The sequence below is a fragment of the Cicer arietinum genome, chromosome 7 (assembly GCF_000331145.2).
Source record: "Cicer arietinum cultivar CDC Frontier isolate Library 1 chromosome 7, Cicar.CDCFrontier_v2.0, whole genome shotgun sequence".
Taxonomy (NCBI): domain Eukaryota; kingdom Viridiplantae; phylum Streptophyta; class Magnoliopsida; order Fabales; family Fabaceae; genus Cicer; species Cicer arietinum.
The window spans coordinates 56458446-56486029 of NC_021166.2; the positions used below are offsets into that span (position 1 = coordinate 56458446).

At 31.1% G+C, this 27584-nt stretch overlaps 3 protein-coding genes across 3 annotated transcripts; 2 read left to right on the forward strand and 1 right to left on the reverse strand.

Moving 5' to 3' along the window:
- Window positions 1-908: 908 nt before the first annotated feature.
- Window positions 909-8310, forward strand: LOC101511601 (protein SLOW WALKER 2). The gene is made up of 16 exons (XM_004510497.4): window positions 909-1708; window positions 2956-3031; window positions 3259-3378; window positions 3601-3676; window positions 3933-4001; window positions 4130-4210; window positions 4700-4771; window positions 5013-5105; window positions 5225-5359; window positions 5518-5601; window positions 5727-5870; window positions 5977-6066; window positions 6151-6233; window positions 6419-6811; window positions 6910-7132; window positions 7463-8310. The coding sequence occupies exons 1-16, from the start codon at window positions 994-996 to the stop codon at window positions 8114-8116; spliced, it is 3108 nt and encodes a 1035-aa protein (XP_004510554.1). The 5' UTR covers window positions 909-993; the 3' UTR covers window positions 8117-8310.
- Window positions 8311-8391: 81 nt separating this feature from the next.
- Window positions 8392-9621, reverse strand: LOC101511085 (17.4 kDa class III heat shock protein). The gene is made up of 3 exons (XM_004510495.4): window positions 9455-9621; window positions 9068-9314; window positions 8392-8846 (listed from the first exon to the last, which is right to left on the reverse strand). The coding sequence occupies exons 2-3, from the start codon at window positions 9257-9259 to the stop codon at window positions 8589-8591; spliced, it is 450 nt and encodes a 149-aa protein (XP_004510552.1). The 5' UTR covers window positions 9260-9314; window positions 9455-9621; the 3' UTR covers window positions 8392-8588.
- Window positions 9622-10442: 821 nt separating this feature from the next.
- On the forward strand, window positions 10443-14166 carry LOC101510760 (cytochrome P450 704B1). The gene is made up of 6 exons (XM_004510494.4): window positions 10443-10844; window positions 11366-11581; window positions 11955-12251; window positions 12505-12882; window positions 13301-13501; window positions 13854-14166. The coding sequence occupies exons 1-6, from the start codon at window positions 10488-10490 to the stop codon at window positions 14031-14033; spliced, it is 1629 nt and encodes a 542-aa protein (XP_004510551.2). The 5' UTR covers window positions 10443-10487; the 3' UTR covers window positions 14034-14166.
- The last annotated feature ends 13418 nt before the right edge of the window (window positions 14167-27584 follow it).

A 27584-nucleotide genomic window follows, 5' to 3' on the forward strand; every position in this document is an offset into this window, starting at 1 on the left:
TATACCGAAATATCCAATACGAAATGATTTTTTTTTTTAATGAACGGTCCACTAATAAAATTCATTTTCCAATAAGAGAATGCATCGATAATATATAAAGAGTTAAGATAGACAATTTTTTTAAGGTATAAGACATAATAAATATAACTATGTTTTGAGTTTGAATTTAGGATATATGATATGTAACTTAATAATATCAACGTTTTTTAATTGTATTAAGACTTAAAAGGTAAAATAAACGTAATTTATTTGTGATAACAAAAAATTATATTAAGTACACCTAAAAAAATTTAAGGGAGGAAAATGCAATTTGCAGTTTTTAAAAATCATGGATGATACCAATGAGAAAACACAAAAAAATTACTTGTAACACCCTAATGTATTGTACCTACATTCTCACAAATCGTGGAATATTCCAAAAAAACCCTTTGCATTATTTAAACAAAATTCAAAATATTGGTTTTCATTTAAAAAGTTATATTTCAAATTTTTTAACAAAATGGAATTTGAAATGTATACATTTTGAATTTTCACATTTTCTAAAATTTGAGGCAGTTGTTTTTAATAATTAACATTAATTATATTAGACGCTACGAGTTTATAAACTTCTAAGAAGATATATTAGCTTCAACTTTTAATGATTCTATAATTTTGTTAAACAAAAATTTGTATTTTATATGTAATGTTACAGAATAAGTAATTATTTTTTTTTAAAAAAAAAATGTGAAAAATTTATTCAGGTCCCAACATTTTCAAATATATGAAAAAATTTGGAATTCCAGATTTTTAAATATGAAAATTTAAAAATTTGTAGGGATGCGAAGTAATTTTTTCTGAAAATACCGATAAAATATAGAGTTCCATTCTTTTGGGCCATACCTGGGCCGGGCCTAAGTAAAACGGACCAAAGTCTTAAACCCTACTCGTTTTGTTTGTACTTCAACCTCTGAAACTCTTTCTTCCCTCCTTCCTTCCTTCCTTCAACCTCCGACAATGGGGAAGAAATCAAACTCCGACAAGCCCTCAAAAGACACGACAGAAGACATCAACCTCCTCAAATCCGAAGTTGCTTCTTTCGCTTCTTCTCTCGGATTATCCACTTCCCAATCCAATTCTGGTTTCAATGATACCGATTTTCGCAAAACCAAACCAAACAAACCTCAAAAGAATCAAAAACAGCAACAAACACCTGAAAAAACCACACCCCAAATTACCCAAAACCCTAAAAACAAAACTTTTACCAAAAACAACGAACCCCATGAAAAATCCAAATCAAAACCCGAACCAAAACAAAAATCCGAACCTAAACCCAAACCTCCTGTTCTGTCATTGAACGATGCTAATAAGGAGAAAGTGTATAACAAGTTCAAGAATCTTCCAAAGGTTCCTTTGGTGAAAGCAAGTGAATTGGGTGTTTGGTTTGAGGATGCTGCTGAGCTTGAAGGTAAGGTGATTGGGGAAGGGAAGAAAGTGGAGATGAAGAATTTGGAAGAGTGGAAAGGGTTTGTGGAGAAGAAGAAGGAAATGGGTGAGAGGTTGATGGCACAATTTGCTATGGATTATGAATCAAGTAGAGGACGTAGTAGTGATATTAAGATGTTGATTTCTACTCAGAGGTCTGGTACTGCTGCTGATAAAGTGTCTGCATTTTCTGTTTTGATTGGTGATAATCCTGTTGCAAATTTGAGGTCTCTTGATGCTCTTTTGGGTAATTTCAACTCTCAATTTTCTTCTTCATCTATTTGTTTGTTTTTATTTTTTAATTGGCTTTTGTTGTTATTAACTCTTTATGTATGCTCCATTTGAAGTATCATGGATGTATTTATGTTGGTTTTCTTTCTTTAAGTGCACGTTTGGTTAGTGAGTTGAATGTAAAGTGGTTTATGTTTGGATAAATAGCTTTTTAGACTCAAAAGCTACAAATTCTAGCTTCAAAATAGAGACAATTCTGGAGACACAATCAGTTCTACTTGAGAGGAATGAAAAAAATTAATTTTACACCGCTAAAATCAATTTTGGCTGCTCCAAATGTGGAACCAAACATAAGCTAAGTTATTTATAGAAATGTAAACTCCAGTATTTATTGTAGGATTAGCATTGCAAGAAGGGTGGGGAGAGAACTTGTGGATATTTCAAGTTTTGAATCTTCTGATGAGTTGTTTTGGTTTTATTTTTTTCAACTTGTTTATAGAAATGTAAAATCTAGTATGTATTGAAGGATAAGCATTGCAAGAAGGGTGAAGAGAGAACTTGTGGATTTTCAAGTTTTGATTAGTTTTTTTTTTCCTGGCAATATGTTCGCGTACTTATTTGCGTAAGTTTTTTCTTTTAGGGGAGCCTGTATGTTGGGTTGCCTGCGGTCCTTTTAGTTGTCGAATGCATAGAGAGACTTACGTATATACTCTATGCATTGAACTTGATTCTGATAATTTTTTATTGGTGGAAGTGAATGATGCTTTTGACTCGTTCTGTGTTTTATTTTTGCTTAATTGAGCAGTCTTCCTTTCTAAGATTTTAGCCATTTGACTGTCTTATCTTTCTAGATGTCTTTTTCTCATATTGTGCCTTGTAAAATTTATAGTAGCCATTTGATGTAAATGTGACATATTACCGGACTTCTATTCTCTAACTAATGTTCTAAAAGAAAAATTGATTTCTTTACCTAGCAGGACGCCCCCTGCATATATTACTTAATTTTGAGGTTTATGAGATATGTATTCCTGCGATGCATGAGCTATGAGTTTCATTTGCACCAATTGTTAGACCATGTGTTACTTTGTCAGTGCGATATATTGTTTCAATATCACGGTTTTTCTTCACTCTTATTTTTTTGCTGTGTCGAGATTGCTTCCGCATGTTTATACTCTGGCTTTTCATTAGGGGATGTATTATCATTTGTCCTTCCTTTATGTGCTTTGGACTCGAGTTTTTGACAAATTTTATTGTTTACTCTAGGAATGGTGACATCCAAGGTCGGAAAGCGCCATGCCTTATCAGGTTTCGAAGCACTTCAAGAGTTATTTATTGCAAGGTCAGCATTTCCTCATTGTCTCTCCCTCGCACATGCCCTCCCCCTTATGAAAAACTCTTCTATCATTAAACTGTGATCATATAGGCTTTTCAAAAAATTTCTCCATGAAAAATGATATAAAAATCTGTGAAATAAATTTGAAAGTGACGGAAAATCACAGACTTTGATTCATATACATCGTCAATGCACTGACCTACTACATTTTTTTTCCCCTATCTTGCTTATAGTTTGTTACCAGATCGTAAATTGAAGACCCTGATACAGCGGCCACTTAAACACCTTCCAGAAAATAAGGATGGTTACTCCCTTCTACTTTTCTGGTATTTTGAGGAATGTTTGAAGCAGAGGTATGTGTTACAAAAACTGTTCATGATCACAATCATAAATCAAATGACCTGATTTGACTTGTTTAAGGGTTTCTCAAGCACATTCTAAATGCTAGTGCATCATACTTTTCAATATTATGCTTGAGTAATTATAATATTGCCATTTTTCGAAGACAATGTTCATTATTCTATTTATCCATGCTCTTTTTTAGCGATTCATTTACTAGCTTTCTGTTGCCTCAGATATGAACGATTTGTTGTTGCACTTGAAGAAGCATCCCGAGACATGCTACCTGCTCTGAAAAACAAGTCATTGAAGGTTTGTTTTTGGTTCGCACAATTATACCTACTCAAAACGTTTTGCCTTAACTTCGAAGTTTTGGTGCAAGATCAACTTGTGACTAACAGGAAAAAAATTATCTTGTTTTCCTCCTTGCATTTTGTGGTTTTCATTTTTATTTTTGTGACTTGTGCCATGCGTGAAGGCATGTTTTAAGATTTAGTGTAAGACGTTCTCAGATATATTACACATTTAAAATTAATATTCGGCGATGGCCTTTTGTTTTTGCTTGCAGACCATATATGTGCTACTGAGTAGGAAGTCAGAGCAAGAGCGAAAACTACTTACTGCACTTGTTAATAAAGTGAGTTAACACCAAGCTATAGCCAATATATGATCTTTCATTGGGGGTGTTATAGGAAGTGGTACTGGTTAGTGTGTTTGTCAGAACTCGAACAAACTGTAACTAAACACTTCTGTTTTTATCTTCAGCTTGGGGATCCAGATAATAGGGCAGCATCTAATGCTGACTATCACATGTCCAACCTTTTGTCTGACCACCCGAATATGAAGGTATGGACATTTAACAACCTCTATTGTTTCGGTTTTTGGAGTTAATCAATGTTAAGATATACATATTTACTTGACCAACTCCTTATTAATTTGGATTCATTTCAATATGAACAACAAACAATTCAACGGATTCGATTGACTAAAGAATTAAAAAGTCTGGAACAAAAGAATATATATATCGGCAATAAAAAAAAAGTGGAATGTGGATTTATGTTATTAGTTCTCTAAAGATTTTTTACTGCCGAGCTACAACAATTGTACCTATCAAAGCAACTAAAAGAATTATTGAAATGAGTTCAAATGGAAGAAAAAAATCGGTTGATATCCTTGAAGAAATATTACAAGCTGAAGAGCTTGGCATGCCTCATTTGGCTTTTTCTTTTGTTATCCTTGTCTTTTAAAGGATATTGATTTTTCTTCTTCTGGGTTTTATGCTATTTGGTGGTGCTACACTTTTCTTCATCATTTTTACGTGTTTTTCTCATGCAGGCTGTGGTTGTTAATGAGGTGGATTCTTTTCTCTTTCGGCCTCATTTAGGACCGCGTGCACAGTACCACGCTGTATGTCCTACTGTTCTATTCTTACTGTGTATCTTTATGTTATTGAACGCAAAGTTAGTTGCACATGTTTTACTTTTAATAGCAAGACTCGAGAGTATATTTGTTTGAAATCACTTTTCTGTAGTTGCAGAAGTGGCCCTTTAATTGTTGATGACTTTTGAACTTAATATTAAATCTATTCTAATCCACTTAGACATGGCTTGACTGAAGAATCTCATTCCCTTTTCTGTATTATCTTAAGGTTAACTTTTTGAGCCAAATTCGTCTCACGAATAAAGGAGATGGACCAAAAGTGGCAAAACGTCTAATTGATATATATTTTGCACTGTTCAAGGTATCAGTTTTCCCTAATACCCTTCTTCCTCTAACTTTATCTCTAACGGAATTATCACGGGAACACATGGATCTTCTACATAAGTCATAGGTAAAAGCATAACAATAAGAAATCTTCAGGTTTTGATCACTGGCCCAAGCAGCAATGAGAAATCCGATAAAAGCGGTAAGGAAAAAGCAAAAGAGAAAAAATCAGAAAGTCTACCAGAATCACACGCGGAAATGGACTCCAGGCTTCTGTCAGCTCTCTTAACGGTAAGTATACAATAGTAGTATTGTAATTTCATGAATAGATTTTAATTAATCATTGTGAAATCTTTGACATATCAAATTCAGTCATTTTTTTTGGGTTTTCCACAACCTTAGTCTTGAATTTCACTATCTTTGCTATTTGGCATTTGATATTTTCACAGGGAGTGAATAGAGCATTTCCTTTTGTCGCGAGTGATGAAGCCGATGACATCATTGATGTCCAAACACCAGTACTTTTCCAATTGGTAAGTACTAAACTGATAACATAATTGAAACACTACATGTGGCATCTCTCAAATGGATGTGACAATACTATATACCACTACCTGATTTTGATTGAGACATCGTAACAAAAACTGTAACTTTGCAGGTTCATTCAAAAAATTTCAATGTAGGAGTTCAAGCATTGATGCTTCTTGATAAAATTTCAGCCAAGAATCAAATAGCCAGTGATCGATTTTACCGTGCTTTGTACTCCAAACTCCTGCTTCCAGCTGCCATGAATACATCAAAGGCAAGAAAATTGTTCACATTCTTTCTTACCTTTGGACCAGAAATGCTTGCTCTTTTACTGTTCCTCACTTCACCTTGTAGATTATTTCTAACTAGTTTGTTCTCAGGCAGAAATGTTCATTGCACTTATTCTTAGAGCAATGAAAAGGGACGTTAATTTAAAGCGAGTAGCTGCATTTTCGAAACGCCTACTGCAGGTGGTTATTAAACTTCACTTTCTCCATCTTTCGTCATTTTTTGTAAGATAAAATAAGATAACACAATGATGTTTATTCATTCAGATTGCACTTCAGCAGCCACCACAATATGCCTGTGCATGCCTTTTCCTTCTTTCTGAACTCTTTAAAGCCAGACCACCGTTATGGTAAGTAAGGCCGGTCATTGTTTGTTTCGTGTCAATGCCATGATTTCTACAATTTTTTATAATTGTGGGCTTGAAAGATTTGTACAGTGATATTCATGTGCTGATAAGTTTACTAAATAATTTAACATTTACTCATTTGACCAGAAAATATAATCATCTACTCATAATCTTCACTTGTCATATAGGAACACAGCGTTGCAAAATGAGTCTGTTGATGACGAACTTGAACACTTTGAAGATGTTATTGAAGAAACTGAGAAGGAAACTGCTAAGGAACCTGTAACTGTAGCAAATAAACAAAGTGATACTGTACTTGTTCAGAATGGCGGTGTTGCCAATTCTGACACAGATTCTGCTGGAAGTGAAGATGATGATCATCCAGCATCTTCTGAAGAAGATGATGATGATGATGATGATGCTTTAGAGGATGTAGATTTCTTGCTTGCAAAGAGTAAAACGAAACGTAAAAAATCAAAGTCCGTATCTGCTGATAATGAAGTTCAGCAATCACAGGAGTCTACCAATAAACCTTTGTTGCCGGGAGGCTATGATCCACGACACAGAGAGCCATCTTATTGGTAATTTGCTTGATTTGTTTCATATTAGTTCTCATTTAAGATATCATAAAATAAAAATATTTCTGCAATTAATGGCATACTTTTATTCATCCCTACAGCAATGCTGACCGTGTAAGTTGGTGGGAGTTAATTGTGCTTGCTTCACATGCACACCCTTCAGTTGCAACCATGGCAAAAACTCTTCTTTCTGGAGCCAACATCGTCTATAACGGAAACCCGTTAAACGACCTCTCTTTGACAGCTTTCCTAGACAAATTCATGGAGAAGAAACCAAAACAAAGTACATGGCATGGTGGTTCTCAGATTGAACCTGCCAAACAGGTAAACAAAAGTGTTACATTTTTATCAATCAACCATTTCCATTAGTGGTTTTTCAACATGATTTGTGAGGTTAATGCAATGTTGTCAATTGCAAATCGCAAAAAATAACAATTTGTTCAAAATCCGCTGCATATCAGTGCTATAACGTTGCTGTAGCTGCTATTTGATAGCATTTTGTACTAAATAACGCATCACGAAATAGTATTGATTTTTTCAAATTCTGCTACATATATAACTGCTATAACTGCTATTTAACAACATTGCATTAATGCACCTTCCTCCAACCTTTTGATTCAATTGGTTGACATTTTCTTTCTTTCCATTTTGCAGATGGATGTTAACAACCTCTTAGTAGGGTCAGAGATTCTCTCACTAGCTGAAGCAGATGTACCACCAGAGGATCTTGTCTTCCATAAATTCTATACAGTGAAAAAGAGTTCAACTTCAAAATCAAAGAAAAAGAAAAAGAAATCAGCTGATGAAGAGGGCGCTGAGGAGTATTTTGATGCTGCTGATGATGATATTGATGGTGGTGATGAAAGCGATAATGAAGAGATTGAAGATCTCTTGGATTCTGCTGATCCTTCTTTGGGACCAGATGGTGACTTTGATTATGATGATTTGGATAAAGTAGCTAATGAGGATGATGATGATGACTTGATTGGTGATGTTAGTGATGCTGAGATAGATATTCCCTCAGATATGGAAGAGGATGATGCTGATACTCCATTTGCTGCTGATGATGATGACAATGATATTGACATAGGTGATGTTGATGATGCCTCTGATGATGATGTTGAGGATCAAAAAGTTGACAAAAGAAAAAGAAAACGTAAAAGTGGTGGCAAAAGTGGTGCATCTCCATTTGCAAGTTATGAAGAGTTTGAGCATATACTTGAAGGTGATGATGATCTTACTGAGAAAAAACCTTCCAAGGATAAAAAAAACAAATCCAAGAAAAGAAAAAAGAAGTCTGATCAATGAAGTATCTCTATGTAACTTGTATTATTTAAAGTTGTTTTTTTTTTTTACAAGTTTTGCCTGTGGCTGTTGTTGGCCATGCATTGTTAAAGTGCTCTTTTTGGCAGTGAGTCAAATTTCTATGATATTGACATAAATGTTGTCAACATATTTTTGGTGCTGAAAATCAAATTTTATATATTATTTGGGAAGGACAATTCTTATTGTTGAAGTGTTTATTTTCTACTTTTTTGGTACTGAGTCAAATTTTACATATATTATTTTCATAAAAATGATCCTTCGGAAGATTGTTCTTATATTTCATTAAAACTTAAGCACATAAGAACTAGAAACACTGATTGAACACACTTCAATGTCCACCTAAACATTCACAAAGGCCAAACCAAAAGCACTTGTGTAGACTCCTAAGCAAGGAGAAAAGGAAAAAGCTACAAAAAATGTAGCACCAAAGAAGTGAAATACATATAATAATCCCTTAAGCAATGGCAACTTCAACTGTTTTTGATTTTGGAGGTGGAGTGTGCTTCTCTACAACCACATTCAAAACTCCATTCTCACATTTAGCTGTGATTGCTGACACATTAGCATTTTCTGGCAAACGGAACTTCCTTAGAAATTTCTGAGGTGCTCTTCTCTCCAGTCTAAGGTACTTACAGCCTTCATCTTCACTATCTTGGCGTTTCCTTTTCCTATTGCTTTTTATGACAAGTGTGTTCTCATCTTCAACTGTCACCTACAAAATCAAACACATACATTACATGACTACAAAACACTCTTAACTCTCTTAAGCCTTGTTTGAATAAAGCCTTAAAATAAGCACTTACTGTCTAAACACTAATCATGAAAGTGATTAAGTCAAATTGTTTTGAAAATAAATGGACTTATATATCCCGAACATGCCCTTAATCAAAGGTTCTACAACCAGCTACACTATTTGGTGGATGAAAAAAGTACCTGAATTTCAGACTTGGAGAGACCAGGAAGATCCATGAAGAATATATACTCTTTAGGAGTATCCAAAATGTCAACTGGTATACTAGAAATCCCTCTGTTCTCCTTATTCTCATGAGTCCTAGAAGGATTTTCATGAATATGATTCAACAGATTGTTCATTACACCACTCAAATCCATGTCCAACAAACTCATCTTCAAATTCTCTTCTCTCTCTCACACCACAAATTAAACAACAACTACTTTGAACCTGGATTCACCACAACAAACAAATAATTTTAGTGAGTAAATATCTCACAAAAATACAGTAAACCCATGAAGCATTAACCTGTAAAGAAAAGAACTTTCCTACACCCAATTGGTGAATCAATGTTCTGCTATGTTCATTACCTGTTATGAAGATTTGATGCTTAAGGAGGTGTTTGTATATTTGGTGAGAAGCTTTTACTTTTTTGGATATATATATTTATATATTAAGACAGAAAATGATAGTGAAGAGTATTCTCCCAAACGTTCTGGAAACATCTTTCAAACTCTAGTTACACATGATGTTCTCTAGATTATTGTGGAATCAAAGACAAGGTTCTATCTTGTATACACGTGTCAGAATCAGATAGCACTTTGCCATGCACTCCTCCTTATCGATTATTATTACATAATCATTTTTTTCTTGTCTTAATTACACTAATCTCAACTCTTGTAGGAAATTTTATATATAGACCTGTGTGTATAAATCGAAATTCGAAATTCTAATGATAGATAAATGTTTCTTTCTAAATACAATCTAATAGCTTTTATCTTTTCTATAAATGTTTTCTTTATTTCTTTTGAATTGATATTAATTATATTGTTGTCTAAACTATAAAATCTAAAAAGGGTGTTAAGTTTTATATCTTAAGAATTTCATTAATGTATGGTTTAATATTAACCAATCGTACAATGTAACAAAGTTTAATTTTAGGGATTGATTTTTCACTTTTCAAATATTTTGTTATACACATAAACCAATAATCAAATTCTTAACCAAATGTCCAAAGAGTCAGTATTATTACTTGTGTCATATTTTTGGTCACCAAATTTTTATTTTTAAAATTGAGTCACATTCATATTTCCTGTATTTAAAAAGTATCACACTTTTATTTTATTTTTTAATATGTTATACTTACAAATGAGACTATATATATAATATTAGTATAGGTATTCTACTTCTTGGAAATTTAGGTGAAGGGCACAAAACAAATGAAGCATTTTTTTATCTTACATAACCAAAACTAAAACCATATTATTATATAAAATTAGATAACACAAACCAATTAGCAACCTAAAATTTAACCACCTCTAATCCCCCTTAATTAATATAAAATTACTCATCAAATAATCACTCAAGCAAGCATTCATTTTTTGTGACAAATTAAATAACCATATGGAGGGAACTTTACATGTCTTAAAAATGAGACAAGTTATGAACCTCACAATAATTTCTTCCTTAAGAGATAGATTCAACATGGGAGGATTGGTGATATTGATATGCATGGTTGTTTCATGGATATTGATACATAGATGGAGTCAAAGGAACAAAAAAGGCCCCAAAACTTGGCCTTTTCTTGGAGCTGCCATTGAACAATTGATGAACTATGATAGAATGCATGATTGGCTTGTTCAATATTTTTCCAAGTCCAAAACTATTGTGGTCCCTATGCCTTTCACAACTTATACATATATTGCTGATCCTGTTAATGTGGAACATGTACTTAAGACCAACTTCAATAATTATCCAAAGGTAATGTGTTTTTCACTTTAATATCCATTATTGATTTCAGTAAAATGTTTGGATTCATTAACACATAAAATTAATTTTGAAATGTTTATGTGTTTTTAAGTAAAATTAGTTGGTTGAATATGAGATTTGAGACTTTTACCTCTAAATACAATTTTCTCTCTCAAATTCACTTAACCCTCTAATTTTTAGCATAAAAGACACTAGTTATCTACAATTCAGTCAAAAGTAAGTAAAGTCTAATTAAAAATTATTCTAATTAAAATTTAAATTCAGAATTTTCTAAATAATTGTTTTTTGTTTTAATTTGAATCAAACTATTTGATTAATTCACTTTTACTTTTCATAAACGAATTTAAATATAAATTATTTTATGTTGAACTCACATTTTAATTTTTCACCGCAGAACTAACACACACTAAGCCATATGGGAGATATTTTAGTGTAGGACCATGTTTAATATTATTTTTTAACTTGCATCATATTACTGCATTTGATGAAAATATTTTTGATTCTAAATGTAGGGTGAAGTGTACCATTCATACATGGAAGTTTTACTTGGTCATGGAATATTCAATGTAGATGGAGAGCTTTGGAAGAAACAAAGGAAAACTGCAAGCTTAGAATTTGCATCTAGAAATTTAAGGGATTTCAGCACCAAAGTTTTCAAGGAGTATGCTTTAAAACTCTCATCCATTCTATGCCAAGCATCTTTCCTCAACCAACAAATAGACATGCAGGTGCTACAAATAAAAAACATTAAATATGATTTTAGTTATGGTATTTTTGTTTTGTTTTAGTCTTGTAAATTCTTTTGTTTAGATTCAGTCTCTGCAAATTCTAAAATAGTTATTTTTAGTTATTTACGTCATACATGATCTAATAAAATTATGTCACGTGGTTCAATAAGTCGATGACATGGACTAAAAATAAAAGTTTTTGATTTTGTAGAGACTAAATCCAAACAAAAAACTTACAGGTATTAAAACAACAAAACGATATAATTGCAGTGACTAAAATAATATTTAAATATATTTTTATTGAAAATTTCAAAATTTATTTCCTCAATAGAGGTTGCATTTATTGATGATGTTTTGAAATGTGAATTTGTAGGAGTTGTTGATGAGAATGACATTAGACTCCATATGCAAAGTTGGTTTTGGAGTTGAAATTGGAACTTTGAATCCAAACTCACCCAACAATTCTTTTGCTCAAGCTTTTGATACTGCAAATATCATTGTAACACTTAGGTTCATTGATCCTTTATGGAAAATTAAGAAAATTCTAAATTTAGGCTCAGAAGCACAACTTGACAAGAGCATCAAAATCATTGATGATTTCACTTATTCAGTTATAAGAAGAAGGAAGGCAGAGATTGAGGATGCTAAAAAGAATGGCCAACAAAATCAGGTACTATACTTATAAAATTGTCCTCCAATCACGTATCATATTTTGTACGACATTTAACATAGATATTATTAAAGTTATTTGTTTTTGTAATACAACGATTATGATTAAATGACAGTAAAAAATATTGACATTATCAGTGTATATTAGTTAATCTGTATAGAAGCGTCATAGAAACCATGAAACAAAACCTTTTATTGGTGTTCAAAATCTAAGGTTACATATTAACATATAACTATTATCTTATTAAAAACAGATAAAAAATGATATATTATCAAGATTCATAGAATTGGGAGGAAACAATGCAAGTGAAAAAAGTTTGAGAGATGTTGTTTTGAACTTTGTGATCGCCGGTCGCGACACGACTGCAACAACTCTATCATGGGCTATATATATGGTGATGACACATTGTCATGTTGCTGAAAAACTTTACTTTGAGCTCAAAACTTTTGAGGAGAATCAAGCAAAGGAAGAAAATGTTACATTGTCTCAATGTGACAAAGATGAGCCAGGATTGTTCAAAGAAAGAGTAGAGCAATTTTCAAAGTTATTGAATAAAGATTCATTGGAGAGGCTTCACTATTTGCATGCTGTCATAACTGAGACACTGAGATTGTATCCAGCTGTTCCTCAGGTATGTATTTTTTCTTTTTTACATTTCTTTGGTGCTTGTTGGTGTTATGAAAACTCTACAAAAGTGAGAGTGTTAGTTAGAAGAGAAATTTTTGCAACAAATTCTCCAACACACTCTTTTCTTTTTAGCAGTCTTAGGATAAATCAATTTTATTATAATACAGTCTAAAAATGTGTTTATAAGTAGTGTATAGTTTTCAACTTACAAGTCGGTTTTATAGAGTTATACTTAGTTTAACTCAAATTTTAAAATATGTTGTAACAAAGTTCGGCCAATAACACCTATGTACAAAACAATTGTAGTTCTTTTATATTAGATTAAATGAATTAGAATTTATAGAATACAAATGAAAACATAAAACATATTGTAGAAACAAATAGATCCTAAAGATTTTGCTTTACATATTGTTGATTTGTAGGATCCAAAGGGTGTGATGGAGGATGATGTGTTGCCAGATGGTACAAAAATAAAAGCAGGAGGCATGGTAACTTATGTTCCATATTCAATGGGAAGGATGGAATATAATTGGGGCCCTGATGCAGCTTTATTTAAACCTGAAAGATGGTTCAAGGATGGTGTTCTTCAAAATGAATCTCCATTCAAATTCACAGCTTTTCAGGTAAATAACTTAACCTATATTGTTGAATCTATAGTAACAAAATGTTAATCAAATTTGTCACGATCTGTTATGTTATCAAATGTTGCAATACATCCCTAACATTATTTCCTTAGGTTCAAATTCATCTCCAATATTATCAACTTAATATCATATTTTTTTTTTATCTTAAACTTAATATCATTCTAGTCCTTGCAAAATAGCAATAAAGGAACGAATTTGATTAATATAGTGCAATTTCAGTGATATTTGAAAATATCAATAATATAAGGGACTAAATTGATATTTAATCTAACAATGTATAATTGTAAAGAAGGTATTGCAAGTTAGTTTGATTTTGATTTTGATTATACAGGCAGGGCCAAGGATATGTCTTGGTAAGGACTCTGCATATCTTCAAATGAGGATGGTGTTGGCCATTTTGTGCAGATTTTACAAATTCAATTTGGTGGCTGGTCATCCAGTGAAATATAGAATGATGACTATTTTATCAATGGCACATGGTTTGAAACTTACCATAGAGAAACGTTCTTGATATGCTTCCATAAATACATTATGATGATGATATGTTACATAAGCATTGTGATCACATGTTGATGAGGAAGAATAAATTATAATATGTATGAATAGTACAAAAAATTATAATACGTATGAATAGTACAAAAAATTATATACAAATAGAAAAATTCTTTGACTAATTTCATATTTTCCTTTCACAATGATCACTCTTATAAGAATTATTAAACCTATTAGACCAAAAACAAACATATACTCAATCTAGTCGTCTTACACTATGTTTGAGAGTTTAGACGGAATATTGAATTTAAGGGAAAGGGGAGTACACGAAAAAATAGATAGATTTTTTATTTTTTATGATAAAGTTTTTATAGGAAATAATAAATAAATGTTAGTGATTAATATATTTTAATATTTAAATTATTATAACAACATAGATTGAATTTGAATAATTTATCAAAGCCATCTAAAATCCTCATTCAATGTAATTTTTGAATTCCCCAAATTCAAAGGATTTTGTATTGTGAAGAAAATTAAATTCCCAAAGTCCCTCATTCTTTCCACTTCATCATTCATTTTTTTCAAAATTCTCCTCTCATAAACTCCAAACAAATCCTAAACAAACTCAAAGCCCAAGATCTCAAGACCTAGCTAAAATGGTTGAACTGAATACACAGGAAAAAGTTTGAGAAGGAGGTCCATGATTTAAACTTTAGCTAGATACTAACATAACATACTAATAAGTAATATTTGTTTATAAGAGAAATAAACTAAACCAACTCATTGACTCAAGATCTAGGTTTACCTTCTTATTCATTTCATATGGACTAATATTTTGGGATATTTTTTATTTTTTTATTTTTATTTTTTTATAAAAAAAAAAAAGAAGATATCATTTAATGCAATCATAGAGACTAATCTTCTCTTGTAACTGAGATATTTAATAGACTAATATTTTTTAACATAACTTTTTTTAATATGTATGAGTAAAATATTGAACTCTTAACCAAATAGTCAGGAGACTTAAGTATCTATTACTTGTGTCACGTTATGTTAGTTATTATTACAACAATTTTAAGTGTATAATAAAGATTTATTGTCTTAGTAATTTTAAAAATATTTTTTTTATACATATAAAAGTGAATATAATTGTTACAAGAAAGTAGGTTTAAATTGTGACCCCATTTTTTTAGTCAATACTTTTATAAAATCTTTCTTAAGATAATACTTAGAAATTTTAGATCAGTACAATGAGCCTACTCGTACTTCAGAAGGTTCAAGAACAGATACAATCTCAAAGTGACAATGGTGTGATTTAGTGAAATAATAAAATATTAAAAAGATAAAGATAAGAAAATCATACATAAGAAATGTTATGATTCACTTAACGTGAGCTAATACAGTCCTCACAACCTGTGAGATTTTCACTAGTAAGTTGAGCAACATTTCAACTTAATCTTTTTCCTTTAGTTACACTTGACTATAAACTTATATTTTCTTAGAAATTTGATAGTTTTGCACTTAAAAAGTGGAATATGATTAATTGTAGTCTCTTGGAGATTGAAGTTTAAACAACCTTCTATTTATAGACTTCTTTTTTGAGTAAGTTTCTTGAACATCCTCTGTGATATGAGTAAACATCATATTCAATCTAGGTAAATGTCATTTTCTTTGAGGATGTTAATGAGCATCCTCTTCTTGCAATGAGCTATAAATGAGCTTCCAATTTGTATTTGTAATGCATAACGTTCTCTTCTCATGTATAATTATTCTCAACATTAAAAATTCTTCATGAACATGCATGAATATGACTCGAAAATAGAAATCAAATTTGCATAAAGTGTATTTTTGTCTTTGTATACGTGATCAATGTTCCTTTCACAAGATTATTTGTTCTTATGTGACTTGAGAGAATGTTCTATTGTATTATGACATTTATTCCTTTTGATAATCAATAAATGCATTTTTTCTTCTTCCACTTTTGTCATAAATGAATATCCTCTAATCTTCAATTGATGAGATTGATGATAAGCACTTCTAGTTTTGAGGATGATGAATATTTCTATGTATGTGTATGTTTCAAAGGTTTGTCTAAACTTCATTAAAAAAATATCTAATACACTAAAGAACACATTAAAAATTCTTCATGAACATGCATGAGTATGACTCGAAAATAGAAATCAAATTTGCGCAAAGTGTATTTTTGTCTTTGTAAACGTGATCAATGTTCCTTTCACAAGATTATTTGTTCTTATGTGACTTAAGAGAATGTTTCATTGTATTATGACATTTATTCCTTTTGATAATCAATAAATGCATTTTTCCTTCTTCCACTTTTGTCATAAATGAATATCCTCTAATCTTCAATTGATGAGATTGATGATAAGCACTTCTAGTTTTGAGGATGATGAATATTTTATGTGTATGTTTCAAAGACTTGTCTAAACTTCATTAAAAAATATCTTATGATTAATACACTACAAAACACATATTAAATCACTTAATAAAATCAGTATTAATTAGATCTTTGTCTAATTATAATTTGTTATCACTAAAACAATTTAATTAATAGATTTTATCTCAACAAAACTATCAAAGCTTGAGTTTAGTATAAAGGGGTAGTCTCCTACAAAATGATAAATCATGGTTCAAGTTCTGGTTAGAAAATGCAATAAGCACCTACATTTAGTGTTCAAGAAATACCTCAAAAAGAGAAAACCTCAAAGAAAAAATAGTAATGTCTCAACTTTTTCTTTCAAAATTTATGTTCCTAATTTGTCTAAAATAAATTGGCAATGTCCTTGAATATAATACTCACATTGACCCAAAATAACAGATACATTTATAAAAAAAATTGTCAGAAAAAGAATGTCACTTTTAATTTCCAGTGGAATTATAATTATTATTTTTAATTATATCATCAAATTAATGTTATGTATATAACTCTCAAATTATTATTATTCTCCACTTTACATTTTCTTATAAAACAAATACATTAATAATTAATAAAAATAATTTTATAAAATCATCAATATCTTTTTTTTTTCATTTATTATATTTTCTTAATCACACTTAATTATGGCTTACTTATAGGAACTCTTGAAGTTAAATATCTAGCTTTAAATAAGGGTTAGATTTGACAGAAAACACTAAAAAATGCCATAAACGTTTTGAATTAATTAATAATTAGGTGACACTGAGTTGTCCTTCAAAAAGTTATGGATAAGTTACCCATAATAATCTATGCCAATTAAAATTAAACAACTCAAATCAAATATTTCATATATTTATAAATATTATTTTACAAATTTTAATAGATAGTTTATGTTACTTTCATATTGACTCAATTATCATTAATGATATTATGTTTTTCTAACGAGTAAATTCTCCACTAATATGTTAAAAAAAACTAGTTCAAAAATCTTAAACATGGGACACATATCCTTAATCCTTAGGAAGACCAGAGATACACTAACCACCACAACAAGCATGATGTTATGTTTAAAATTAACAGATTAGGTGTATATATTGAAGAATCGTATTATTAGTTTTTTTTTAAATACAAAAAATTTATAATTTTATTTTACATTTATTTTATCTTTATAGAATTTGATTTATTCCCCAACAATCTTAGTCTCTTAAATTAAGTCAATTTGTGTGAATTATTTTAATTTTTGAATAATTTTTTATCAAATATATTTAAAACATTATAAATATTCTCCCATAGAAAATTATAATTTTTAACAAAAAATAAATTCAATATTATTTTTCAAGAGTCAAAAGTTCAAGATACATCACATAATGTATTTGTAAAGTTTGATCATATTGTAATAAAAATTCAACTTTTGTATAAAAAATAAAATAATCAGTTATTGGATCTAAGTAGTCGGTACTGCTCATACGACTAATTCAGTTGGATCTAAGTTGTTTATTACAGTTATACGACTAATCCACCTCAATCCAACAATTGATTCTTTGATTTAAGTTATTCCTACCACTTACATAATTAACCTTTTTTGATCTAAAAGTTGATTTTTCGATCTAAATTGTTTGTACCGCTGACACTAGTTCTATTTGGTCCAAGAGTCCATTTTCCAATGGTTTGATGTAAATGAAATTGAAATTATCATTCAACAAATGAACCAATAATTAAATGGTGGCACACATTGGCGCTTGAAAAATTTACATTGAATTTACTATTTGTTAAAAAATTCTAATTTTTTTTACTAGAGAATGTTTATAAAATTATAATATTCTTAAACTATTTTATTTTTTAAATCATGTTTTTCTATTAAAGAAATATTAGTCAATGTTGATGTAGCATATATTATATAAATCTCTCTAAACTAATTTGGAGTTTCTAAATTGGTCCCTGAACTAATTTAAACGTATGAATGCTTTTTTTTAAATGTAAACATATGAAAGTTGATTTATTATTATCATTTTAAATTATAAATAAATATATATATATATAATTATAAAATAGAAATTAAATAAATTGAAAATTAAAATCACAAAACCAAATTATGAATAGAAACAAACCATATTATTTTTGAATTTAAATCTTTATTTTTATATTTATAATAATTAATTAATTTTAAAAAAAATTACACATGTGATCTTTATATAAAATAAATCACCGATTAAGGTGTGTCATCTAGGGATGACAATTAGACCCAGACTCAGTGGGTACCCGCAAAAAAAATTCACAATAGGTAGCGTAAAAATCCGCATAATGGATATAAACATGAAGACGGATAATTATCCACAAAATTAAGCAAGTATGGGTGCTGGTACATGTACTGTAGTACCCACCATGCCCCACACCCGCACTTATATAAATATATATTACTTATTTATTTATTTATTTATTTATTTATTTATTATTGTTTAGTTTAATTAATTATTTTCTTGTATGTTTTAACATCTATTAATATCATTGGACCACTACAATATTTATAATTGAAACATAAACGTTTGTAAATTTTTTAAGAATCTGATTATGATAAATAGGTAAATAATTGTGATTTTATAACTAATAGATATCTTATTAATCGTGACTTTATAATTATACTTGCAATTTTGTATCAATTATCTCATATAATATTGTCGTATGACTTGCAACTTCATAAAATATTATTGTGGATATTTAAATATGTATTGTAACGAGTGTTCATTTAAAATATTTTGAGTTAGAAAATATTTTGGTTTATAATATTTTATGATTGGATTTAAGATATTTGAATAATTTTTAATTTTAATCACAACAATATCATTTATTTGTCGACTTTTTTAGTTAAAGCGTGGGTAATGAGTGTGGGTACGGACACTTAAGTATCCAGAAGGTAAGAACACGGGTATGAGTATTTTTTTAAATTGCAGATATAAAGACAGATACTATAGTATCCTATCCAAACCCTACCCATTAACATCCTTGTTATCATGTGTGCCATACATGTACTTAAAATTGATCACAAAATAAATTTCAATGTACAAAATGATGAGTTGCAATATACAAAATGTTTTTTTGCTTACATTTCACCCCTATCTTTATATACGCTAGTTTGCTAATTACGTTTCTGATTTTGAACGAGTTAAATATTATACACGAGAACAATCATCATAATTTTATTTATAAATAAGTTAGTTTGTTAATTATGTTAATGATTTTTGGACGTGCGAAATATTATACATGATAACAATCATCATATTGTTCATTTTTCGATTTATTCATGTATTCAACTCTATGTAATTTTTTAAATTAATTATTTTATTATAAATATAAAAAATATAGATTTAAAATTTAAAATAATTACATTTTATTATATCTAATAAACTGAATGTTTACTTAATGTGGTCATGACAGTTATATTTTGGTTTAGTTGTAACTTGAATGTTTAAATTATTTATAAATTAAAGTTTCTTTCGTCTTTTTAATATTTCATTGTTAATATAAAATATAATAAATAAAAATAATATATATTATAAGTTGGCTTCCATATGTTTTAATTAGTTCAGTGACTTATTTACAAATATATTAATTGACTAACACTATTTTATCGAAATAATTTGATTGGAAAAATAAAATAGTTCATGGATCTAATTACAACTCTTTTTAATCTAGAGATCTATTTATAAATTCTCAAATAGTTTAAAGACCTTCAGATTAATCAAACAATATAAAAGTATATAATATTTATTTCAAAAATAAATGTTTCAGTATATAGAACTAATTTGTTATGGTGGTATGGAGTATCTTTATTCTACTCAAAGATATGGGTTTGATCCCATGAGAAGTATTTTGTACTTTATTTTTCAAATATAATAGTGGGGAACATAATTATTTTTAAAGATGCAATGTCATTAATACTAATGAGTTAATGTGAAAATAACATAATATATCTATAAAAATTTGTAAAATAATATTTATAATATGAAAAATAGTTAACTACATTTATTGAATTTTAATTGATCTCACATCATTATGAATGACTTATCCTTAATTCTTTAAAGGATAACCTAAAAGAAAACCTAATAATCAATATAAAGATAAGCAAAAAAAAAAAAAAATGTACAAACACCAAGATGCATGCTAGTTGTTTTGACTATGCTTAGTAATTACTAAATAGACATGATCACAAGGGAGGAAGATTTGCTTCTAAAATACAATAGCAGAATCACTTCTCATTAAGTGTTTGATATTTATGTCTACTAATTAATGCTCAAACGTCGTATATGCTCTGTTTAATAAGCTAAGCTACTTAGTATTTATAACAAATACCCATACCCTAGTCAACTAATAGTTGAAGAATTTAATTTAATTTCTTCATGGCACATGGCTTATAACTAGAAATTCTAGATGAGATAAATAAGTTTACTTTTAAGTCAATTTCGACTTATAGTCATTAATTTTATTAGACAAATTAGTCGATTGCTCTTGCTTTTTTTTTTGAACAAGTCAAAAATAAATATATTCAAGAAACGTTCTAAGTACAAGAAGTGTTTAGAGCAAGAGCAAACTAAATTTTATAATGTTTCTACTCTACGACCAAGACAAAGTAGAAATACAAACTAAACTACTCAAACAAGAAGTAAAACAATTAACCACAAGCGATACCAATGCACTCTAAGAGTTGATAGCATCATATGTTATACCCATACCAAAATTCTTTTACATGCAATTTGATCCACCTCCATACTAAAAGTTTAGCATGCTTAATAATAAGATTTGCATTCAAAATATGCGAACGAAAAATCAGCTCATTTCTTGATTTTCAAATTGCCCACATCACCGCAAATTAAACTAAATTAATTATTTGACGCGTTACACGACCGCATAAAAAAAGACCATCAAATTGGTTAGCGTGATTGATTGCATCTTTATGAAATACACCAAATAGTCCAAACTGTTGAGACAAACTCTCTATTTTAAAGTTTTGATGAAAATAAACAAAGGTTAGTTGGGTGAGGACTGGACGTAACCCACGTTGGGTGAACCAGGATAAATCTTTGTGTGGTATTCTCTTTTCTTTCTTCTTTATTATACTGCATTAATCATTTGAGACAAAATACAAACTAATTTTCTGCTAATTAAAGAACGTTCTCTGTTTTATAACATAAACCAAGAACGTTCTCCGTTTTCGGTTTCATAACCAAGATCATTCTTGAGTTGTTTTCTTAAGTTTTAACAGGAATTTTTAAAAAGGTGCATTTACAATTCAAACCCCCCTTTCTTGTAAATCGACATTGTTACTTCAATTGGCATCAAAGCTCGGTCTCTAGAAAGTTCAAAAAACACCTAACAAGTGTTAGAGAAAAGATCTAGAAGAATGTCGAAAGCAAAATACATTGTTGAAGGAGGATCCTCAAATCGACCTCCATTCTTTGATGGATCAGACTATTATTTTTGGAAAAACAAAATGCAGTTGTTCTTAAAATCTCAAGACACAGGAATGTGGCGCATCATCACAGATGGAGATTTCACACCAAGGGTCGATCAAGATGACTTGAATTCTGCTCTAAAAAAGGAAGCAGATTGGACAGCAGAAGATAAAGCTAAGGTACTTCTAAATTCTAAAGCTCAATTATTCTTATCATGTGCTTTAAGCAGGGAAGAAAGTGAAAGGGTAGATGAATGCACAACTGCAAAAGAAGTCTGGGATACATTGCAAACTCATCATGAAGGAACAAGCCATGTCAAAGAAACAAGAATAGACATTGGTATAAGGAAATTCGAACTGTTTGAAATGCAAGAAGGAGAAACCATTGATGAAATGTACTCAAGATTCACCACAATAGTAAATGAAATGCGTTCTCTTGGCAAAGCCTATACTGTGCAAGAAAGAGTAAGAAAAATCATGAGGTGTCTCCCAATCATTTGGAGACCAATGGTGACAGCTATAAGCCAAGCCAAGAACCTTGAGTCACTGCCTCTGGAAGAACTAATTGGAACTCTAAGAGCTCATGAGATAGTATTGCAAGAAGACAAACCAGTCAAGAAAGGAAAGGCAATAGCACTGAAAGTCTCTCAAGAAAAAATCACAGTTCCAGTTGAAGAGGAATCAGAAGAGAATGAACAAGGAGATGCTGATGAAATCGCGCTTCTCACTAGAAGAATTCAAAGAATGATGAGAAGAAGAGATCAAATCAAAAAGGGATTTCAAAACAGAAATCCTAAAACAGAGATTGACAAGAGTCAAGTCACATGCTTTGGATGCAACAAATTGGGACATTACAAGGCAGAATGTCCATCAAACAAAAATCCACCAAAACGATTTCCCTTCAAAAAGAAATCAATGATGGCAACATGGGATGATTCAGAGGAATCAGAAACAGAAGAAGAGGAAGAAGAAGCCAACATATGCTTGATGGCAAAAACAGAGGAAGATGAGGTAATGAATTCTGAACCATGTCATTTATGTCAACAAATGGGAAATGAATTTGATAACTTGCTAAATGACTCAAATCTCCTTATTCAAAAATGTAGTTCTCTGAAAGAACAGTTTTATAAAGAGAAAGAAGAGAAGGAAAGAAATCAAACTGAAAATAATTTGTTAAAAAAGATGATTCAAGAATTGAAAGAAACAAGAGTTTTTGAAAGTGAAGAATGTCAAGAACATTCTGCGCTACAAACGGAGAACGTTCAACTTAAAAATGAAAACGAACTTCTCAAAACTGATTTACTGAACTTCATTAAAGCCACTGAAACTTTTCATAACATCATGGGATCTCAAATAGGAATTTTTGATAAAGCTGGTCTTGGTTTCAATCAAACTCAAAAAACCAAACTTTATGAAAACTTCTTTGTCCCAGAAAGAAAGGAAGAAAAATGCAAGACTAGATGCTCATACTGTAGAAAACTTGGACATCTAGAGTTTGCATGCTACTTCAGGAAAAGGGATGAAAAAATCGAAAAGAAGAAGCTTTTTAAACATGAGAATCATCCTGTCAAGATTGTTTCAGAAAAACAGCAAAACGGAGAATGTTCTCCAGTTTGTTCCCCAAACAGAGAAAGTTCAAGGTTACAAGTTGAACGTTTCAAAACATCTGTTAAACCAAAGTTCAACTCTCCTAAATCATATATTGCTAAACCCATTTCAAAATCAACAAACAACACAGCTGTTTCCAAAACAAGAATGATATACCACTTAAAAACTAACTCTCAAGGACCCAAAACAAAGTGGGTACCTAAAACTGGAATGATATCACCTGCAGGTTGGTTTTCAAAATACAAAGAGAAAGCCTTGGTTCTTGGACAGTGGCTGTTCAAGGCACATGACAGGAGATAGAAATTGTTTCATAACCTTCAGCAAGAAGGATGGTGGTTCGGTCACATTTGGAAATGATGATCAAGCTCAAATTAAGGGAAATGGAACAATTGGTAAGACAAACTCTGCTCAAATAAATGATGTCCAATACGTGGAAGGATTGAAACACAATTTATTAAGCATAAGTCAGTTATGCGACAATGGATGCGAAGTCACTTTCAAGCCAAAGGTATGTGAAATCAAGTTGGCCAGAACTGGAAAAATTATGTTCTCTGGTAAGCGAAAGAAAAATTTATATGTGATATATTTGGATGAATTACCTGATGAATCATGCTTTATATCAATCAATAAAGATAAATGGATCTGGCATAAAAGGGCTGGACATATCAGCATGAAAACTATTTCAAAAATCTCCAAACTTGATCTTGTTAGAGGTTTACCAAAACTTAATTTTGAGAAAGACAAAATCTGTGAAGCTTGTGCAAAAGGTAAGCAAGTCAAGAGCAGCTTTCATACAAAAGATTTTGTAACAACAAAAAGAACTCTTGAACTACTTCACATAGATTTATTCGGGCCTGTCAAAACAACAAGTCTAGGAGGAATGAAATATGGTTTTGTTATTGTTGATGATTTCTCAAGATTTACATGGGTTCTGTTTTTAAAACAAAAAGATGATGCATTTGAATCATTTAAAACATTTTGTAAAAAGGTGCAGAATGAAAAGGACTCCAGCATCATCTCTGTAAGGAGTGATCATGGAGGAGAATTCATAAATGCCTCATTCAAAAGCTTTTTTGATGAACTTGGTATATCTCACAATCTTTCATGTGCAAGAACTCCACAACAAAATGGAGTTGTTGAAAGAAAGAATAGAACACTACAAGAAATGGCAAGAACTATTTTAGAAGAATCAAATGTTGAAAGTTATTTTTGGGCAGAAGCCATAAACACTTCTTGCTATATCTTGAATCGTGTATCTATCAGAAAAATCATCAACAAAACTCCGTACGAAATCTGGAAAAACAGAAAACCAAACATTTCTTACTTTCATATTTTTGGTTGTTACTGTTACATACTAAACAACAAAGATCCTATTGGAAAATTTGATGCAAAATCCGATAAAGCGATCTTTCTTGGATACTCAACCGAATCTAAAGGTTATAGAGTGTTCAATTTAAGAACTAATGTTGTTGAAATTAGTATGCATATATTGTTTGATGAGTTTGATGATCTAGATATAAGTAAAAAGGATGAGGAAGAAGAAACTCAAAATGAAACACAGCAGGAAACAAGTCTGCAGAAAACAGAGATTGATAAACAATCTCCGTTTCATTCTCCACCAAAAAGCTGGAAAACCATTGGAGATCATCCTCAAACTCAGATCATTGGAGACACAGCTGATGGAATCCGAACCAGAAGATCATTCAAAAATGATGACGACAGCATGGCAATGATATCTCAGATTGAACCAAAGTCAATCAAAGATGCTATTACTGATCAATCTTGGATTAACGCCATGAAGGAAGAACTTCTACAGTTTGAGAAAAATGAAGTTTGGACTCTAGTACCAGATCCTTTAGATCAAACTGTTATTGGCACTCGATGGGTATTCAGAAACAAGCTTGATGAAGAAGGTAAGGTCGTGAGAAACAAAGCAAGATTAGTAGCTCAAGGCTACAATCAACAAGAAGGTATAGACTATGATGAAACTTTTGCTCCAGTTGCAAGGTTAGAAGCTATTCGAATACTTCTTGCATATGCATCTCATAAACTCATCAAACTGTTTCAAATGGATGTGAAAAGTGCTTTCTTAAATGGTTTTTTAAATGAACAAGTGTATGTAAAACAGCCCCCAGGTTTTGAAAACCAAGCAAAACCAAATCATGTTTTCAAACTTACCAAAGCTCTTTATGGCTTAAAACAAGCACCAAGGGCATGGTACGAAAGACTGAGTTCATTTCTGATCGAGAACAATTTTCAAAGAGGAAAAATCGATACTACCTTATTTAAGAAAACTGAAGGAAATGAATTACTCATTGTTCAAGTATATGTGGATGATATCATTTTTGGATCAACAAATGAAAAACTATGTGAAGATTTCTCAAAACTTATGCAAAGTGAATTTGAAATGAGCATGATGGGGGAATTAAGATATTTTCTTGGTTTACAAATCAAACAATACGAAAAAGGCATTTTTGTTTGTCAAGAAAAATATATCAAAGATCTGTTGATCAAATATAAAATGAATGAGTCAAAAATTATGACAACTCCCATGCATCCATCCACTTCCTTAGAAAAAGATGAAAATGGCAAATCTGTTTCTGAAAAAGAATATCGTGGAATGATCGGTTCTCTGCTATATCTAACTGCTAGCAGACCAGATATTGTGTTTGCAGTAGGATTATGTGCTCGATTTCAATCAGCGCCAAAAGAATCCCACTTAACTGCTGTTAAACGCATATTTAGATATCTCGTTGGAACAACTAATCTTGGTCTTTGGTATAGAAAAGGTTCCCATTTTGATATTATAGCATACTGTGATGCTGATTATGCTGGAGACAAAGTTGAAAGAAAAAGCACAAGTGGAGCATGTCAGTTCTTAGGCGAAGCATTAATCAGTTGGTCGTGCAGAAAACAGAACACCATAGCACTATCCACAACTGAGGCTGAATATGTGTCAGCTGCAAACTGCTGTTCACAAGTTTTGTGGATTAAGAACCAACTTCAAGATTACTCTGTAAGCTATTCCAATATTCCAATTTATTGTGATAATACAAGTGCTATAAATCTGTCTAAAAATCCTATTCAGCATTCTAGATCAAAGCATATTGAAATAAAACATCATTTCATTCGTGATCATGTCAATAAGAAAGACGTTGAATTAATCTTCGTTGATACTCAAAATCAACTTGCTGACATTTTCACCAAGCCTCTTGTGGAGGATAGTTTTAATTCAATCAAGGAAAAACTGAGAATCATGAAAAATCCAGAAAATTCTGGTTGAAATCTGCTTCTGCAGAAAACGGAGATCGTTTATCAGTCTCCATTTCGCGATTCATCATTCTCCGTTCTGGAAAAAGCAACAGTCTGCTTTTCCCTCTCAAAAGTAAAAAAGGCAAATCTTGGCATTTATTACACGTGCCCTTGTGTCTGGTGTTAGTATACTGACACATACACTCTCCAATCCCCCAAAATGCTTTTCCCATTTTCCTAGGTACAAACTCATCATTACTCCACCTTTTTCTCTCCATCCACTCAAGTCAGAAAACTGCTCCTCTTCCCACCTTCTTTTCCCCAAAAGCTGGAATCATCTCTCTTTATCTATATCACACTCACTGTTCATCTTCTTCATCATCTTCCTCCCAGAAAAAACAAAAATGGCTCGAACCAAACAGGCTGCACGAAAAAATGCCTCTCTCTGTACACCTTCCTCTTCATCGTCCTCATACCTATCCAGAGAGCGTTCTCCCTCTCCACCACCTCGCCCTTCACCACCACATTCATCTCCCGCCTCTCCATCTCCTCAAAACAGTCAAGAAGTTCTAAACCTCATGCCTCTGTCTACCTTTCTTCCACCACTATACACTCGACCTACACCAAACTACGCTCAAGTGCCTCCCCATCTTCGCACCAGAATCACCCCTCCACGCCGCTCCATGCGTGTCCAGTCTGGCATTGGTACATCAAAGTCCATAAACCCTAAACCTTTCTACTTCATCATTTCACACTCTGAGAGTGATGACTCTTCTGAATCGTGTCCTCCGGTAGAAAAATCTCCAACACAATCTGAACCACAAAGACAC